At 26.7% G+C, this 20623-nt stretch overlaps 2 protein-coding genes across 2 annotated transcripts in view; both read right to left on the reverse strand.

The window, feature by feature from the left end:
• LOC100213832 (mediator of RNA polymerase II transcription subunit 1) overlaps window positions 1-6505 on the reverse strand; it is a 55638-nt gene extending 49133 nt beyond the window's left edge. The window contains exon 1 of the mRNA XM_065810073.1: window positions 6372-6505. Within this exon, the coding sequence (XP_065666145.1) occupies window positions 6372-6474 (103 nt within the window). The 5' untranslated portion in view covers window positions 6475-6505. The remainder of the gene's footprint in view (window positions 1-6371) is intronic.
• Window positions 6506-16140: 9635 nt separating this feature from the next.
• On the reverse strand, window positions 16141-19602 carry LOC100210289 (fas apoptotic inhibitory molecule 1). The gene is made up of 3 exons (XM_065810072.1): window positions 19058-19602; window positions 18783-18832; window positions 16141-16471 (listed from the first exon to the last, which is right to left on the reverse strand). The coding sequence occupies exons 1-3, from the start codon at window positions 19404-19406 to the stop codon at window positions 16322-16324; spliced, it is 549 nt and encodes a 182-aa protein (XP_065666144.1). The 5' UTR covers window positions 19407-19602; the 3' UTR covers window positions 16141-16321.
• Between the last annotated feature and the right edge of the window lie 1021 nt (window positions 19603-20623).

Here is a 20623-nt window from a genome sequence, read left to right on the forward strand (position 1 = left end):
TATCAAAGACCTAGAAATGTTAAATTCATCTTCAAGTCCTGTTGGCTTTATTTTTCAAAAATATGACTCCCATGTTTTATATTATCGTATTTTTAATGTGGCATCTATTGATAATGCTCCCTGTATTGAATCAATACAAGTCAATTCTACTTTGCATGTAAAGTTGCATCACAATGGATGTCAAACTCCTCTTCCAAAGTGGTTTAAGCAAAACCAATATTTACTTAAAAATATTAGCATATTCGAAAACTTTGCATCATATATGCGTATTTTTGTAACAGAAAAAAAAAAAACTATTTTAGATGAAATTCATAGTATCCAATATTATAAACTGAAAGGCAGGAAACCATATTCATCTGAAGTTCTTTGTTTTTCATTATTACAACGCTATACTTCAAAGCAAGCATACATTCAATTACAAGGAAAAAAAACCTTTACCGTCATTGTCAGTTTTAAAAAAATTAGCAGCTGGAGGAATTGAACCCTTAAAAGCTATTAAGTTACTTTTGGAGGAAGGAAAAGTAGACCCAGACTGTGTTTTAATGTTGGATGAAATGTATTTACAGAAATGTAGTGAGTATAATAGCGTTAAATATGTTGGTTTGGATAAAAATGGTAACTTTTTCAAAAGTATCCTTGTTTTTATGGTTGTGAGTTTTTAAAAATTTATCTATTATGTCATAAAGTCTTGTCCACAAACAAAAATAAATAGAGATACAGTTTTCCTTGAAATTAAAGAAAGTTTGTCTGTTTTGAAATTAGCAGGATTTAATATACGTTCAATAGTTGCAGACAATCATTCGACAAATGTATCAGGATATCAGGCCTTGTTACGAGATTTCGCTGTGTAGCGAAAACGCGTAACGCATTTTTAAGTAACTCAACTCAGCAAATATATTTTGCATCGTTAGAAGTTATATTGCATCACTAGCGTCTTTTCAAGTACCGCATTGTAATTAAAGTTTTTTTATTAACGCGTTAAAAATCATACAAACATTTTTTTTTTTCTCACTAAACAAAAGTTACAAATAAAATCTAAGTTCTTATTTAAAAAATCATTTTTATTATTTTTTTCAAATAAGAACTAAATTTTATTTTGACGTAAAATGTAAAATAATGTTTGTTTATTTTAAAACGTAAAACGTAAAACGTAAAATAATGTTTGTTTATTTTCTTATGATTTTACAGTTGGTTTTTGGTTATTTTATTAACCGTTAATAAATTTTTTCTTATTTAATTTGTGAACTCTTTTTAATAATGTTTTTAAACGATAAAGAGTCTTTTTTTTAGTTATTTATCAGTTACCGATATTTTTTTAACTAATTTTTAACAACAACAAAAAAAATTATGAAACAAACTGTTTCTTTAACAAAAAATCTATTAGTTTACAATTGCGGTTAAATGCTTTTTAATTTCTTCTGAATAAACGTTACGTTATGTCACGTTAACGACAATCAAAAGATAATTTAAATGTTCTAAAAGATATAAGTTTTTGCGTAGCACAAAACTGCTGAACGCGTAGGCAAATCGCCTTTTCGCAAGCAAAATGCGAACTGCGTAACGCTTCTTAACAAGGCCTGGGGTATGGACAGTTGATTAAATGCTTCGGAACTGGTAAATCTGAAGAAGATCATTTTATTGTGTACGAAGAAAAAAAAATTTACCTTATGTATAATAGTGTTCATCTCTTAAAAAATATTCGAAATAATCTACTTAATTCTAAGCGATTTATATTAACTGTTTTCCATTTCGATGGACTTTATGATCCTATTTCAGTTACTGCTGGTGAAATATCTTGGCATCTTCTCCATAAAACTTACGAAAAAGATGAAAAACTTAGTGCTAATTTACGTAAGGCACATAAACTCACATTTCAAACTTTACATCCAGGAAATGATAAGCAAAGTGTTCCTCTTGCTTTGAATGTTTTTCATGAAACAACATCAGCTGCCATTAAAAGTTATTTTCCACAAGATTTATCTGCAGCTGAATTTTTACGCCTTATTAATAGTTGATGGTTAATATCGAATTCAAAGTCAAAATATTCAAATAACTATATTGGTTATGCAGTTGTGAGGGAAGATAAAAAACCTGAATTCTTACGTTGTTTTTCGAAGTGGATTAATGAATGGCAAATAAAACAGTTAAAGAAGTGTGGAAAGTTTACTCTTAGCAAGCAAACAGCAAATGCTATGATAAAAACATTAAAAAGTTCTGCTGATTTGTGTGATGATTTACTCAATGAAGGTTATACTTACATTTTAACAAGTCGTTTCCAAAGTGACCCTCTAGAACGTCGATTTTCACAATATAGACAAATGAGTGGAGGTCGTTTTCTTGTTGGTTTACGTGAAGTTGAATCTTCTGAGAAAATACTTCAAATTAAATCTCTAATGAAAGAAGATATAAATTACTGGGATTTAAATCTTAAACAAGAGACAAGTCCAGATCTTTCATGTGAAATCGATTTTGAAAATGATTTTGAAGAGATTGATTTAGACGATGACAGCAAGGAGGTGGCAACCTACATTGCAGGATTTATTATGAAAAAAATCTCTAAAAAATTTGTTTGTTCTGAATGTGAAGCGTTATTAAATCATGAGAAGGTCACCATTTGTGTTGAGTATACAAATTTGCTCTCTTGAGGGGGGCTTCAATTACCTGGGAAACATCTTGCATCATATATATCCCATTGCTTTGCTAAACTAGATTTAGCTCAAGAAAATTTATTTTTAAATGCTGATAATATCAGATATGCTGCAAGAAAGCTCCTGAATCTTGGAAGAGGAGGGATCTTCATGTGTCCTCAGCATTTTAATAATGCTATAATATTTATTAATAATATAATTATAAACATATACTTTAACAACAAGCAAATAATTATCAATGGTGGAAAAAGAAAAGACAAGATTGTTGCTTTTAAATCAAAGAGAACAAAAAGAAAGCATAATGATTAATCTGTTTCTTGTTGTTAATTTCACAGTATTTTAAAATTTATTGTGATTTTATGAATATTTATATTACTTTAAATAAAAAAGAATTTTAAACAGTTGTTTATTTGTTTTAATAATTTATATTTTTATTATTGCAGCATTTTCTATGAAAACTCAATAAATACAAAAAAAAAAAAAACTGGCCTCCGAATTTTTTCTGTAAAAACTAACAAACCCGGCCGTGTATTTATAGTAGACCATGGTTCAGGTTTGATTTAAAGACCGCTTTATATCCTGCCTTCCTAAACACCTTACGTAATTTGGGAGACAATATTGGTATCCAAGGTAATGAAATCGCTGGATACATACTGGTGATGTTTTCAATGTTTTTAGTAGTCACTAGTGATTTTTTGTTCTTTCGTTTTATTTCTTTTATGATTGTTATGAGATTGGTCTGCTTGTAGCCATTTTCGACAAATACTTGAATAAGGAATTTTAGTTCATTTTCTATATGTTTCTGACTGCATACATTAAATGCTCTATGTACGAAACCCTTGAATAATCCATTTAAAATTTGTGGGTCATGGTTTGTTGCCTTAACTTAAATGTTAGCAATTACATTTTTTCTGTCTATTTTAAATTCATATTTACCATTTTTGTTATTTATTATGCATATGTCTAGAAAATTTAGTGTTTTTTTGTCATTTTCAAATTCGAGAGTATATTGTATTTTTGAATGCTGTTGATTAAGTATTCTCTTAAATTGATCAGCCTGGCAATGTTAGAGACTCTAACATGACTGTCATCTACATATCTATAAAATGACTTTAAATCAATAAGTGGGTTGTTTTTCAGCGCTGTATTAAGTGCTCTTTTTTGAAGATGTTGAAGAAAAGATTCAGCTAAAACTACCATAAACGAAAGACCTATAGGAACTGAATTTTCAAGCTCATGTACTTCATTGTTCCATAAAAAGTATGGTCGGTATAAACATAGTTCTATCAGAATCTTTATTTCTTTCATATTTAATTTTGTCGCATTTTAAAATTATCGCTCACCTCCAATAAACTTATGAGTACTTCAGTTGCTTCTTTAATAGGAATTGATGGGTATAAGTTTATCATGTCCAATGATACCTGAATTTCGTCACTGGATATGTCCCACGATTTTGCTTTTTCTACGAATTGTTGCGAATTTTTTAATTGAGTTGGGTTTTCATTTAGAATATTGGTTGTTTTAGTTTTACTAAGTAATTTGAGATTCCGTAGTTTGGTGTGCCTATTGTGGATACTACAATTCGCATTGGGTAAGATTGTTCAGGCTTATATGCCTTCACTACACCATACATACAAGGTGGTATCGAGTCACTATATATAAATGCATATATATATATATAAATGTATATATATATATATATATACAGTCAGAGAAATAAGTATCCGAACAAAACATTTTATTGTGAAAAATAAACTTTGTCAGGTTATTTCAGAAAAATATATTTTTTTGATAAATACTTTTATAATTATTCTAAAAGCAAATTAAATTACGATTTTATGTTGCAAAAAATTAATTGTCGAACATGTTGTTTTGTAAACGAAGTTTTGAAATTGATTATTAAAAAAAGTTTTTAAACCAATGGTTTTAGAAATATTGTTGTTTTACAACGAGTAATTTTTAATAATTGACTGATATTTTTTTAAATTCATTTGATTTACCATTGATATCATTAAGTATGGGAGTTAAAATCAAGGAATGGTCCCAAGCTCAGTGCAATTTGGTTATTGACTTGTTCAAGCAAGGTAAAACGTTTAGGTCGATAAATAAAGTGACTGGAATGGCATTAGGAACCATCAGCGATCTGATTAAAAAGTATAATATGTTTGGATATGTGCAAAATCAGCCCAGATTCGGAGCAAAGCGTAAAACAACATCAAGAATAGATCGACAAATTGTCAAGATGGTGCAAAAAAACCGCTTTTTATCAGCACCAAAAGTGTCAAGCCTCCTTGAGAAAAATTTTGGGTTAAAAGTGAGCTCATGTACTATTCGAAATCGATTGAAAGAAAGTGGATTCAAAGCAAGAGTTCCACGCAAGAAACCATTCCTTTCAAAAATCCATCAAAAAAGATCACTTGCATTTGCTAAAAAATATGTAAATATGCCGGTATCATTGTCGGTATTTATCATTGCCGGTATATTGATATTTTTTTTTTGCATATTGAATTCGTAATAAAATTTTCTTTCAGAATAATCATTTCTTTTATTTTTATAAAGTTTTTTTTTCCAGAAATAACCTGACAAAGTTTATTTTAATATCACTGATGTAAATAGTGCTATTTACATCAGTGATAGACGGAGGAAGAAAATTCCATACAGTGACTATTCTATTAAGAATGAAATTCTCTTCTAATGGACAACATTCTTTCTTTTCTGGGCCTAGTTCTTCAACATATTAAACCTTTTTAGTTGTAATTCATAACTTAGACGTGAAAGGCTTCTTGTTCAATTTGCTCTCCTTAAAGCTTTTTCAAGAGCTGCTATATCGTATTTCTTTGATGGACTCCAGATGGTGCTGCATTTTCTAGAAGCAATCAAACAAAGGCTTTTACAATATTTCAGCAATTGCGGTGGTGTAGAATTCAAAAGTGTGTTTAATTAAATCTAGCATTCTGTTAGCTGTGTTGACACAGTAATTGATATGTTGGCTATATTTTCCATCAGTAGATGTCATATTATATTTTCTGAACCTGAGCCTTTAATTCGAATTCTTATGTTATGATCGTAGTCAAAGATAGTATGATTTTTTTATTTGATTATACTTACCAAAATGCATTATTTTACATTTACTTATATTAAGTTTTATCTTCCATACGTGACACCATTTAGCTATTTTATCTAAATCATTTTGAAATTTCTTAGTATTTTGATTTCGTCCAGCTGAGCAAGAGTTTTACTATCGTTGGCATATATTTTTATTACATGGAAAAGTTGACAAGGAAGGTCATTTATGAATATTGTGAATAAAATCGATCCAAGTACTGATCCTTGTATTACACCACTTCTGATTAGACTCCAGTCAGACTGGTTTTCACCAAGTACAACTCGTTGTTGTCTTGTTACTTAAGAAAGATTTTATCCATGCAGCAAATTTATTATTAAAACCATACATACATTACATATACATACATAATTTATGTATGTATATGTAATATATGCATACATAAATTAGAAGAAAATGTATCAAAATTTTTAAATTTTACACAGTACTTATTATTAAAAAAAGAATCATTAGATTAAAAAATTTCTGATATTATCTTACTGATAAAATACTATGAAAAATGAAAAAAAATTATTACTGACCTATTCTTTTATGAACATTGAGCTCTCTATTTTGTAGAATACATAAAATTATTTGTATATATTTATACATACACTTACGGTTTTCTCCGAACTGCTTCTTTTCATCTGGAATTATGTTTTTGATATTCTGAAGTATATCACGCAACTGTTTTATTTGAACTTCAATAGTGATATCTTTCATTTTAAGAAAAGTCTATGTACTTTCATATCTAAAAATTCAAACTCCATTAAAATTTAAGACTTTATTTTAGCAATCCAAATAACTTTTTAAAATTAACTTAAATAAAAAAGTATGATTTGAATGTTTTAAAAAATGGGTATAGTAGGGCCTTTCTAAAGTTGCTAAAAATATTTCTTTAAACAGATGCTCTCCAACCCTAAAATGTGTTCTATATAATAAAGTAATTCTGGATATAAAAATTTTTTGAATAAAAAATATTTTTAGGGGTTGCACAAGACTCCCAAACATCAGACCGTTTTTATATTATAGAAAAAAAGTTTTTCAAAAGTATGTCATTTTGGATCTCAAATGAAGCAAAATTATATAAATAAATTACAACAATATATCATTTTATAAATAAATTACTATTTTAGATTTTAATGAATAGAAAATGACATTTTTCAACTAAAAACAATAAATGGAATTAAAAAATTTTTGGATTATAATTTTTTTTATTCTCTATCATAATTTTTATAAAAAATTTTTTTTTTTTTGATGTTTAAGGGTCTTGTGCAACCCCAAAAAATATTCCTTATTCAAAAATTTAAAAAATTCAGTATTATTATATTATATAGAACACATTTAAGGGTTAGAGAATATCTGCTTTAAATAAAGTTGTTTTTAGAAACACCCTAGGGTATGGGTTTGTATAAGTTTTTTTTGTAATTTATTGTGTTTCTTCTGTTTAGAAAAACTGTTTGGATTAAATTCAGCATGTGCAAAATGTTACAATAGCACACACATTTACATGCATGTATATACATACATATATACACACACACACACACACACACACACACACACACACACACACACACACACACATATATATATATACATATATATATCCATACATTCATACATATACATATATATACATGTATATATACACATATATATATATATATACATATGTATCCATACATTCATAAATGCATACATGCGCATTATATATACATATATATATATACATGTATATATATATATACATATATACATGTACATATATACATATATATACATACATACATACATATTTATATATATATACATACATATATACATACATACATACATAAATATATATATATACATATATATATATATACATACATATATATATAATATACATACATATATACATATATATATATATATATATATTTATATATATATATATAAATATATATATATATACAGGGTTGCCACCATTATTTAAGAATAAAATTCCCTGATTTTCCCTGATTTTTTCGCTAAAATTTTGCTTTTTTCTCCCTGATTTTTCCTGATTTTTTCCCTTAAATTTTGCTTATTTCCCCCTGATATTTCCAGCATTCAAACACCCAAACTTAACATTAAAACTTCTCCATTAACCCCAGAGAATTTTTACTTCTAAAAAAACAGATACTATAATCCCCCAATTAGTAATGAACCAATCAATTTGTTTGAAAATTAAAATAAATAATCAAAACTTCAATCAACACATGAAATTATTCTTTGAAAAAAATATAAAAACTACACTATGTATATATATAAATATATATATATATATATATATATATATATATATATATATATATATATATATATATATATATATATATATATATATATATATAAATAAACTACTACTGTGTATATATATATATATATATATATACATACATATATATATATATGTATATATATACATATATATATATATACATATATATATATATATATATATATATATATATATATATATATATATATATATATATACATATATATATATATATATATATATATATATATATATGTACATATTATACATATATACATATATATATATATATAAATATATATACCTGTGTCCATTATAGGAAAATATCCAAATTGTTTTAGAGAATTAATTAAGAGAATGCTAAGCTCCCATTATGTCTGAATTTTTGAAAATGTTTGACTTATCAGGATTTTGCGACCTATTTTATGGTCCTCCCACCAAGGGTTTAATCAGGGTATATTTAAAACAGATATGTTCAATGAGCATTGAAAATCTGTCAGACTTATCTAGGGTACAAGATAACGAGATTCAAAAAAAAAAAAAAAACAATTAAGATTGGAAATGTTTTTAATAATGAGCAATGTATTAAAAAATTAAAGAGCAAATACAAGCAATTAACAATATTAAAAGCAAGTAATAATAATTAATTAAAAAAAAATAACAAAAACTAAATGAGTAAACTAAAAAAGTAATATTGTTAAATACTGAAATATTTGAAATAAAGATCAAATAATTTTATGTTAGAAAAATACAATTATTTGTTAATAAAACTAATTGTAAATTATAATTAGTATTTATAAACTACATATCATTGAAGTGGATCAATAAAAGTAATTATTTTCAGCAACTTAGTTTTAAAGCTTCACAGGTCATTCTTTCAAATAAATTTCACATTTGTATATTCCCATTTTTTTGAATTTTGAAGGAGATCTTCCATCAATTAAAGGCCTCTTTCAGCAATGATGTTTGTTCTTGGAATATGAACTACACTATCTTCATTGCTTCAGTGCTTCATAAAGCACTTTAAAGCAGCTGTACACTTAATTTCAGTCAATGTATCAAGCATATAGTCATATGATTTATCATCAAATAATTGTTTGCTCAACCAAAGTTTTTTCCATTGATTTGCAATAAAAGTTGTTGCTCTTTCAAGCTCACACCTCCATGTTGGTATAAGAAAATAGGCAAGAAGAACATATGACGCTGTAGAGTTCTATCTAGCAATGTGCCATTTAATTTTTGGTAACTTTTTCTGATTCTTGAAGTAACTAAAAGCTTTACATAACTCATAAAGGAATTTGAAGTCATCTCGCCATCCGAAGTTTATGTAATGATTAGACTCAGCTTCATATGTATAATTTTTTTGAAGATTTTCATAATTTTCGATTAAATCCTTCACAAATTTATAATCAAAACCAGGACTTGTTGATTTACAATTTACAAAATGATCTAAAACGTGTTTAAAAAGGAGATCCAGTACATGATGCTGACATCCTAAATATTGTGGTTTAGTAAAGCCTCTGGTTTCTATTTCATTTTGTTTTTTTAAAACTATACCATTTAATCTTCCTGTGTTTACTGCTGTTGTGTCACATATAATCATTGAAATACATTTCCATGCATCAAAATCATTTAGCAATTTTTTAAAAGCTTCAAAAACATCATTGGATTTTCCACTTTCACATTTAACAATTCCTAAGTTAATTTTCCTTTGCTCATTTTGAAGTATCACAACTTGGTATTCAGTCTTGTTTAATTTCTTTCCATCAAAATGTAGGCAGAATTGTTCTTCTTGTACCATTTTAGCAACAATTTTCTTCATGCTTTGCCCTTGCCTTATAGTTGATCTCCGTATTCCTGTCTGACTTGGAATTTCTATTTCAATACCTTTTTCAAATAACTTTTTACAGATTCTAGCTGATTTATTTGTACTTAAAGATTCAGTTATCACAAGATTAGAGGCTAACTTTGTTCTATTATATATTCTCTTTCTTGATTTTTTTTAATTCCACTGGTTCATAATTGTCTTGTGAATCTAAATCTGAACCACTTTCTTCTGATGCAATTGAACTGCTAACTGGACAATTATTTGCTTTGCTTGTAGAAGTTGTATCTTTTGCATTACAAACTCTGACTTTTGAAGGATGTAATGACACTTGTGTATTAGTACTGTGACCAACTTCTCCTGAACTTAATAATTGTATGTTATAAAATTTTTTATCTTCCAGACTAAGCCATATGCCCTTAATATTGGTGATATCAAAAAGATCTCCAAAAACAGAGCATTCTTTCTTTTTGCCAGGCTTTTTAAGATACTTGTCATGTTTTTCTATAACCTATTCAATTTTTCTTCCAACTGATTTTTTAGAAATACTTGGAAAGTTGAGTTTGTTCCATAATTTACTTATTTCGACAGAAATTAACTTTACTCTTTCTTTTCTGCTTTTTTCAATTGATGCCAGGTAGTTGTAACGTCCAATAATAAAAGTTTTTTTTAGCATTCTATTAAATGAATTCAATGGTTTTTCAATAAAGGGTTGACCAATTCTTGATGTTATACGTTCTTCAAACGAAACTAAATTATTTGCCCATACTCTTGAATATTTGTCAACAACAGTTTTGCTATATTTATTTGACATATTAGAAAAATCTAAAATGCATGGATAATATATGTTAGTAATGTTCTATGTTTTAATACTATTTTAATAAAAATACTTTTCTTTAAAAAATTACTGTATAAGTATAAAATTAATTAAAAAAGACATTGAAATGGGTAAAGACAAAAGAAATGAGTAAAACATAAAACGCATTAGTATTAACTATTTTCTGAATTTGTGTAATATTTTAGTTCAGACCAACATATTACACAAGCACATAAAATAGTTTTTACTTAGGTGTGTTTTATGATTTATAGTGAATTTAAAAATCAAATACTTCCATAATAGTCATAAAAACAACAATATTTTTATAGCATAACTTAATTGTGGGTGGGGGACATTTTTTAACTATATTCAATATTACTATGAAATTTTAATATTAACTATCAATTTCTCAGGTTTTAAAACTATGGCCAATTAAAACTGTGACAAAAGTTAAAAAAATCATAACCCTAACAAACAGCCTTTATCATTTCACTGTTTATTTCTATTTCGTGAGCCTTCAATTTGTTTGACACCATAAAATCCTTGATAGTGCGACGAGATATAAGTGACTTTTCTTTCATGTTTTCACTGAGCATATTACTGTTAATACTGAAACCTCTCTCAATTGATACTTTCCCATGACATAACGTAAAAATAAATATCAAAACTTTTGACAAAACCTTGTAATCTACACCAACTTTAATGGTTTCAAAATAAAACTTGTTTAAACAATTTCCAGCGTGAAAATTTTTAAATGCAGGTAAAAAAGTAGATGAGCTTTCCTCTAACAACTTTGAAAATAGCATGAAAGCTTGATCACATTTATTTGAAGTAATATGTGAGCAAGAAAGAATTAGATGTAGTAGTTCAAAAATTCAAAAACTTGACTTCACTTAAAAGTGAAATCAAATTTTTGAAGTTGCCTGTTATTGATGATGCTGCTAAGGATATCTTGTTTTATAATTAAACTGATTAAACTTTTAACAGTTGAGAACAAATCTTCAAAAAGAAAGGGAATCATTGGGGCATCGGTTTGATATCTCAGTAAGATTCTCTGCAACAAACTTGCATTATAACCAAAAAACCTCAATTTAGTCAAAGTTAACTCATCTTTTGTTGCCCCTAACACTGTGTCATAGCTCTTTCATTTTGGTTGCTTATTTTTAGGGAGAGTCTCCTAATACTTGGTTATTATTTTAACATTCTTCCAAATTAAACAAAGTCTATCTGCAACTTTTTGGTCTTCAACCCAGCATGTTGAGCAAAATGCATAAGGAAAACTCTCACATTCAGTAACAGTTACACAAAGCTCTTCTAGCCGGAAAATCATGAAAAAGGTTGCATGATGCTTTTATTAACTTCCCTATATTCTATTCCGCAGATTGAAAACCTGATTTCAAAGCCCCATGTATTACATGAAGGTTACAACTCCCAACATTAAGAAGTTTATGTAGCTCTTGTTCATCACGCTTCTTTTCAAGAAGATTAAGAAGGGATCAGTTCACATTTGGACCATCCATACATAGTTGAGTCAGATTTATGCTATTAATCATTGACAAAAATGTAGTAATACTTTCAAGCAAATCTTTTGCTGTGGGGTGACCTAAAAATTTAGAGTCAAAGTATCTGGATTCAACATGATTTAGATCGCTGCTCCAAAATTGAATATTTAGATCCAATTGACAATTTTGGAAAAAATCGTTCAGGCCTTTATCAAATGAAACAGTGTAATAAGGATATTTTTTTATATTTTCAGTTAAATGTCTGTGAAAATAAGGCCGAAGACCAAAATTAATTATTTAACCGAGTTTTGTTCTACCCATTTCATAAGATTTAGCAGTAATGCTATCAGAGAACATTTTCTGATAAAGTAAGCCATTTTCATTACACGAATTCAATGAGAAATTATTCTTTACTGCATTTAAAACAGAATAGATTTCTGCACAACTTTTATCACATTGATCTACTGCAAGAATTGATTGTTTTTTAGATGTAGACTGTGCAGGCATTAAACAGCTATGATATTGGCTTTGATTTCTGTGCATGTTTTTTGCCATCCATGTGACTTATCACAGCTCTTCTGCCCATATTTGACAAATTAAATTCAACTTGGCATTTTTTGCACATGGTTGACTTTTTATCACTGCCTATTACCAGCCATTTTTCAAGCAAAGACATCACTTAACCATTCTTCTTTGAAATACGTTGCCATTTTAAATTTTAAAAATTTGTACTATTCTAAAAAAAGAGTTCTAAAATTTTCTAAAATATTTTTAAACATTCTAAAAAAAGAGTTCTAAAATTCTAAAAAAAATTTGTACTATTCTGGAAAAGGAATATTTTTATTGGAAAACATATCAAACCATTAAATAAAAATTAAAAAGTTCCCTGATTTTCCCTGATTTTTTCCTAAATCAACTATTTCCCCCTGATTTTCCCTGCTTGTATCTAAATTTCCCTGAATTTCCCTGATTTCCCTGATTTGGTGGCAACCCTGTATATAAATTAGTAAAAACACTTATCTAATTTTTGATTACTTCAACACCATCAGTAGGTTCATCAGGAAGAATCATTCCTGATTCTTCCTGATGAACCTACTGATGGTGAAACACAGTGTTGAAGTAATCAAAAATTAGATAAGTGTTTTTACTAATTTATTATTGCTCTGTTCTTTTAGAACATTGAGCACTCTGTTTGTAGAATACACTAACATAATTTATATATATATATATATATATATATATATATATATATATATATATATATATATATATATATATATATATATATATATATATATATATATATATATATATATATATATATATGTATATGTATATATATCAATCAGGGTAAATTCAACATAGGTCCAAACTTGATCAGAATAAAATGCATAAGCATTAAAATTTTATGTGACCTTATAACAAATTTGAAATTAATGCAATCAGTGGAGAAGGAAAGTTTTTAAATTTTTGAAATAACCAACTTTTAAACAAAAAAAATATTCCAGATTTTTTTACGCTCATATGTATGACAAAAAGATTCTTCAATTCTTCCCTACCCTAATGTGAGGGCAATGAGTTGAATTATTTATTTTTTCATAAATGTAAACTAGTTATGTATTCATCAACAGATTTCAAATTTTATGTTTAAATTATTCAGTGTTCAGTTTTTATGACCATGTAAATGAGTGTCATCAATATTCTACAGCAGTGGAATGGGGTGCAAGAATGACTGGCCTGTGGCACCACAAAGTCATCTAATAAAGTTTTATACGCATCAAAACTATTATTGTTATTTGGCACGCATTTTGAAAATTATTTGCTTTTTCTGAGTTCCTGACACCACATAACAAAAACTTTGGTTGTTGCTGTTTTTTTTGCTTATACAAAAATACAGAACCACAAAAGTGTTGGTCAGCAACAGTTTCGACTAAACAATACTAAGCAACTAAAAGATGATTAAAAACATATTCAACTAGTTGAACTGAAAGAACAGCACAATCCTAAACTGAATCAAATTCTTCCTACCTCCTGGATGGCCTTGAGACTATAAGGCTATCAAACATATCTCATTTCTACAGTCACATTGTAATTGAATAGTGGGTTTACAACACAAATGCCATGGATTTTTAACAGCTTTGGCAAACAATAAATTTATAGAAAATTAGCACTTATCTGGGTTAAAGACAATGTGCATGTGTTTATATGTATTTATATATATCTTAGGGCTCTACAAATCTTTGAAATTTTGCATCGAATCAGAAAAGTGATTCAATGAAATTGAAAAACTCCATATATACTAATCAACCTATTTTAATAAAAACATTTATTTTATAATATTTATAAAGCAGACAATCCACACTATACAATGTAATTTAAAAATATAGGAAAAAGACTAAACACATAATTTCTGAAAAATGTCATTGTAACAAACTATTTTGGGATGACAATCAATACTGTTCTGTTATAAATTAAGGTCATATAACAAAATTGTTACTTTAAATCTCCAATCGAATACATTCAGTCGTGTGTGGCATCTTTTTAAAAAATTTTATAATAAGAATTAAATAAGAAACAAACTAACTTTTTTAAGATTCAAGATTCAATTTAAGAAAAATGAGGTCAGTAATAAATTGCTGACCTCAAACTGTTAGAGGTCGGATTCAGGTCAGCATAAAAAATTTCACACAAAGGTTTACGATAAAACATAGAAATGAGGTCAGTGATTTTTAGTAGACCTCAAACACTTTTAGATTATCAGTTAGGTCAGCATTGCTGAATACCGACCCTAATTCTGAGGGTTGATGTGTGTATATATATATATATATATATATATATATATATATATATATATATATATATATATATATATATATATATATATATATATATATATATATATATATATATATACACACACACACACAGGGGTTAAAGTAGAATAGGAAATCAAGGGGAACGGTGTTAAAAAGTTAAAATTGTTCGTTCAAAGGGATGCGGACTAGCCCATTAGGGTACAAAATTACAAATTTTTTCCATAACAAACAAAATTGTTTGTTTATGTCAAATGCCTAAATTAAATGGTTATATTAGGGACAAAACTTTTAAAATGAGTTGATTTGTGGTGTTCAAATATACTTAAGCAAGAATTAGTTATATTTATGAAATTGTTGTTCACGCAATTCTTGTTGTTCCCAGGCTTAAATCACCACAACTTTGTGATGATTTAAGCCTGGGAACATAACATTATTTGGCATAAGTATAAACATATAAATGTTTGGAGTTTTCTCCATGTTTGGAAGTTAGCTTCAAACACAAAAAATGCTAATTTTTTTAATAAAAATCTTAACAATTTTTTTTATTTTATTACAAGTTCTTTTAAATCATTAATAAATTAAGCCCATTTAAATTTAATTGAAGAGTCTAACATTTTAGCAATAATTAAAATGTCTAAGTTCAGTAAAAATCAATGTGCAAAGTGAAATTACTGACAATCCCGTTAAAAACAACAACTCAAAAACAAGATGGTGGAACGGTTGCAAAGAAATTTGAAACAAGGGGAACGATTGCTTGATTTTTCACCTAAGGAGGAATCGCAATCTGCATTCCCCCCTACGTTACCCCTGTGTGTGTATATATATATATATATATATATATATATATATATATATATATATATATATATATATATATATATATATATATATATATATATATATATACACACACACACACACACACATATATATATATATATACATACATATATATATATATATATATATATATATATATATATATATATATATATATATACATATATATATATATATATATATATATATACATATATATATTTAATATTTATGCATTTATATATACATGTGTGTGTATGTATGTGTGTGTACATTTTTTGTAGAAACATACAATAATCAAGTAAATACATTTTAAAATCTTTTCTCCGTAAAAAATACAAGTCTATACTATATATTATATAATATTAAAAACTATTTAAATATAAAACTTAGAGAATATATAGTACATTATGTACACTATAGCCATGAAATAATAAACTAATAACTAAATTATAATGTAATAAATAATCTTTTTTTTTTAAATCATTCAAAAGATTCTGGAATTATAGCTCCATCTACAATTAAACTATGTACGATTCCTTCACGAATTTTTCCGGAGCTTACACCTGATATTACACAAACATGATCACGAATTTCAAAGTGTGTTTCTGTTCCTTCATCTCCAAATTCACCCTGTAATAAAAAAACTTTTTTATTATTTTCACAAAATTAACATGTTGCTGACAGTCAACTAATAATTTATTAAAGACAACTATAATTTAATATAACCGATATTAAAAAAATATCTTAAAGTATTACACAATGTAGATATAAAATAGGGAAAAATTTATAATATTACATAGTACAGATATATAACAGTGTATAGTATTATATTACAAAAATATATAATAGCGAAATAATATATAATAACAAACTAAAATAAGATTTTGTAATACTTAAAAATAAAAAACTTTTACAAATCAAAATTAAATTTATAACAATGAATTTAATTTGATTTAGTAAAAATCAAAGGTAAGAATAACAGCAGATATTTTATAACCAACTTAACAAATACAATTTAAAAAATTGCATTATTGCAACATTTTTAAATATGTTTTTAAAACAATTTTATTTTAATCATCTTCGCTTCCAACAAGGCTGCAAGCAACCACTATTAGAATTGAAAGTTAAAAAACTGAAAGAGAAAAGATAAATTTTATAAAGCAAGATAATGATTAACAGATGACTTAAAAGATTGCAAACTATATGAATCAGGAAAACAAGGAAGCAAATTCTAAAGAACTGATGTTCAAGGAAAAAAAACTAGACAAAAAAGAACTTTTGGAGCACTAAGGAACACTAAATCACAGTAAAAGGATGAGTCTTAAATGATGAGTAACATGAGAATGAATTTCAGTAGATGGCACAAGAAATGCTAGCTCTTTAGAGCAGCGCCCATTATTGTATTTATAGAAAAGAGAAAGTTAAGCAACATTTCAACAATGTGACAATGGTTGAAGGTTGGCTGTAAGAGCAGGTCCAATTATGTTTAGAATGCATTTTGCACCTTATCTAAAAGAGAATGAACATCATTTGAAATTGGCTCCAGATATGGTAACAGTATTCCATACAAGAACGGATTAGAAAGATAAAGGACAGCATTGGAAATATGAGTTTATCCTAGAAGATAAAGGGTAAATGAATCATGGAGTACATTAGCTTTCCTAAATAAAGGTCTAAAAATATCTAAAAAGATCTAGAACATTATGATAATAATTAGCCAAAAAAAATTGAGTTTTATCTGAGTTAAAGTTCACTAGCCACTGAGAGAGCCCCATGTTGTCGCAGAATTGAGATCCTTTTCAAGCCCTATGCCCCCACCAAACAATCAGAAAGTGTTGGCTTCTTAACAAGACAAGAATAAATGGTAATATCATTAGCAAACAACGTCACCTTAAATGTATGAATATCCTGGAAATTGTTAACATAAATTAAAAAAAGTATAGGGCCAAGGATAGACTTTGAGAAACCCCTGAAGTTACAAAAAATGAAGAAGAGCTGTCCATCAAGAACAACTTTTATACTACGGCTGGTAAGGAAGCATAATCTTAAAGATGTTACCTGATACACCCTAAAAAAAAGCTTATGGAGAATACCAGCATGCCAAACTTTATCAAAGGTTTTAGAAATGTTGAGAGCAATAGCCCTAACCTCTCCACATCTATCTAATACACGATAAAACCTATTAGTTACTGCTGTTAACAAACCAGCAGTAGAATGAGAAGATCAAAATCCATATTGAAAGAAAGTAAGTTAATAAATACTTATTAGATTGAAGATCTAATAAGTATTTGTTAATTAAAGATTAATTGAAAAATAAATATAAACTTAAACATTTAAAAAATATTATCAAAATCCATTTTTTAAAAGCTTAAAATGTGTGCAAATAATAATGGGTTTAACAAATTATGCAAAAAATCAAAATGTGTGTAAAAATACTAATAAAATTATTAAACCAGGAGACATTAAGTTGCCAACTAACAACTTAATGTCTCTTGGTTTAGTAATTTTACCATTTTTCTCTAACTTTAAATCTTGTTAGCCTTACCCCCCTCCCCCTGTTTAATACATTTAGAGGTTTATTTTTGCTCACTTGCAAAAATACAAGAGGATCAACTATAGAAACAAAAATACAAGAGGATCAACTATATAAACTTCAGAAACATTTCAACGGTTAATTTCATACATAGTCAATTTCATTTATTTGTTTTTTTTTATTAGAAAGTGCATTGAAAATAGAGAAAAACAAAACTACAATATCGATTTCCTGATCATTGAAATGATAACAAAAGCCCCAAAATTAATTTGACACCAGAGTAAAAAAGTTTAAAATTTAACAAAAATTTCTATTAATAATGATTTTAAGAACATATAAAATGTTTGTATTCTACTCTTATTTTAATATAAAAATCTTTTTACTCTTATTTTAATATAAAAAACTTACTGCAGTTTCTAAAACACTTCCATTGACCCAAACATCCATAGTATCCTTTTCTAAATAAATAATGCATTAACTTGAAATTATTATTAATAACAATTATTACTAAATAAAAATATAATTATATTGTAATAATATTTTATAAATATATTTCTAAAAATTTCTAAAAATTTCTTTAAAAAATAATTTTTAAACTAATTTAAACTAAACTTAATCAAATAATAAAAAAATTTGATTTGATTATTTTTTATTAGAAAATTTAATTATTAGTAAAATCATACCCAAAACAACTCTAGTCTCTATTCCATCCAATAATAATGTCCATACTTTTGCAGACTTTTTTCTATTTTCTTTGAACTTATTTAAAGGTTTTCCATTTATTAATAAAGTGTATTCATAAGTAAAACCATTACAGGCTTCTATTAAAATAACTGCTTTTGCAGTTCCAATATTAAAGTCTTGCCGCCCAACTAATTTGAACATCCAGTTTTTACGGAATATTTCAGTTTCGTCAACCCAAACAACACGCTTTCCTGAAGTTGTACCATGTTCAAATTTTACTTGATGATTTCCATCTGGTAGTGATACATCCCAAACTGCTACAACATCAGAAATATTAACTCCTGACATCTTTATTTAGCAACAACAACTTGATGTATACAGTTTTTAATGAAAATTATCCCGGTATAAAAAATTGTAGGAAAAGAGCATGCTATTACATTATAAGATAAAATCTATTATTAACAGTACATAAACATCAACATAAATATATATGTGTACATATACATGCCTCCCCAAGGCCAAGAAGACCAACATGGTAAAAAAATAACAAGTACATTAATACTTATATATTCTATAATGGTTGAACATATTTTTTGCGGGAAATATTAGTAAAGATTTTATTAAATATTAAATTTTAAAAATATATTTATTTACTGCCCTGTTGTGTAGCACTAAAAACTGTATCGTATATCCATAATATACAAGGTTTTTAAAAATCATTTATACTTTTTTCTTACATCATTGATGTAAGAAAAAAGTATAAATGATTTTGTCATTTTATTTTTTGTTTTTAAGTATCGGATTTTTTGTTACGACCGCTACAACAAAAAGAACATAAAAATGCTTGTAAAACTCTTGTAAAAACTATGAAACTCAGAATATAATAACATCAATATGTGCTAAATACACACATCAAATGATTTTTTTTACCATGCTGTTCGCAAATCAAGCAGGCCTCCATTTTGATTGCAGTTACATACCTCAATCAACTTTAAAACTTCAAAATACAAATGTTAAAAATTTAGAGACCAGGTCTCAAAAAATATCTACTATAATCTCTTTATAAATATTTACATATACACTACAACTTTTATATACATATACCACAATTTACATATATATATATATATATATATATATATATATATATATATATATATATATATATATATATATATATATATATATATATATATATATATATATATATATATATATATATATATATATATATACATATATAGATGCACACACACATACAAATATAATTGCCTAATTAGCCTTATAAGAAATTTGGGCAGCTGAGACAACTGTTGTATCAGCAAATGAAATGTAATGAAAAGTAATGATCACATACTGAAAAAGCGATCTGTGGGGACTATAATCCATACATCAACTGAGGGTTTAAAAGGAAAGTTACAGAGACTTATTTTAACAAAAATATTATTAAAATGATTTTTTTGTAAAGATTCTTTTTGTTTTAATTTTTTATATTATTATATATTGTTTGTACAATGCTTAGAAACACATTAATAATTTTAACAATGATATCACAAACTTTTGTC

The sequence above is a fragment of the Hydra vulgaris genome, chromosome 11 (assembly GCF_038396675.1).
Source record: "Hydra vulgaris chromosome 11, alternate assembly HydraT2T_AEP".
Lineage (NCBI taxonomy): Eukaryota > Metazoa > Cnidaria > Hydrozoa > Anthoathecata > Hydridae > Hydra > Hydra vulgaris.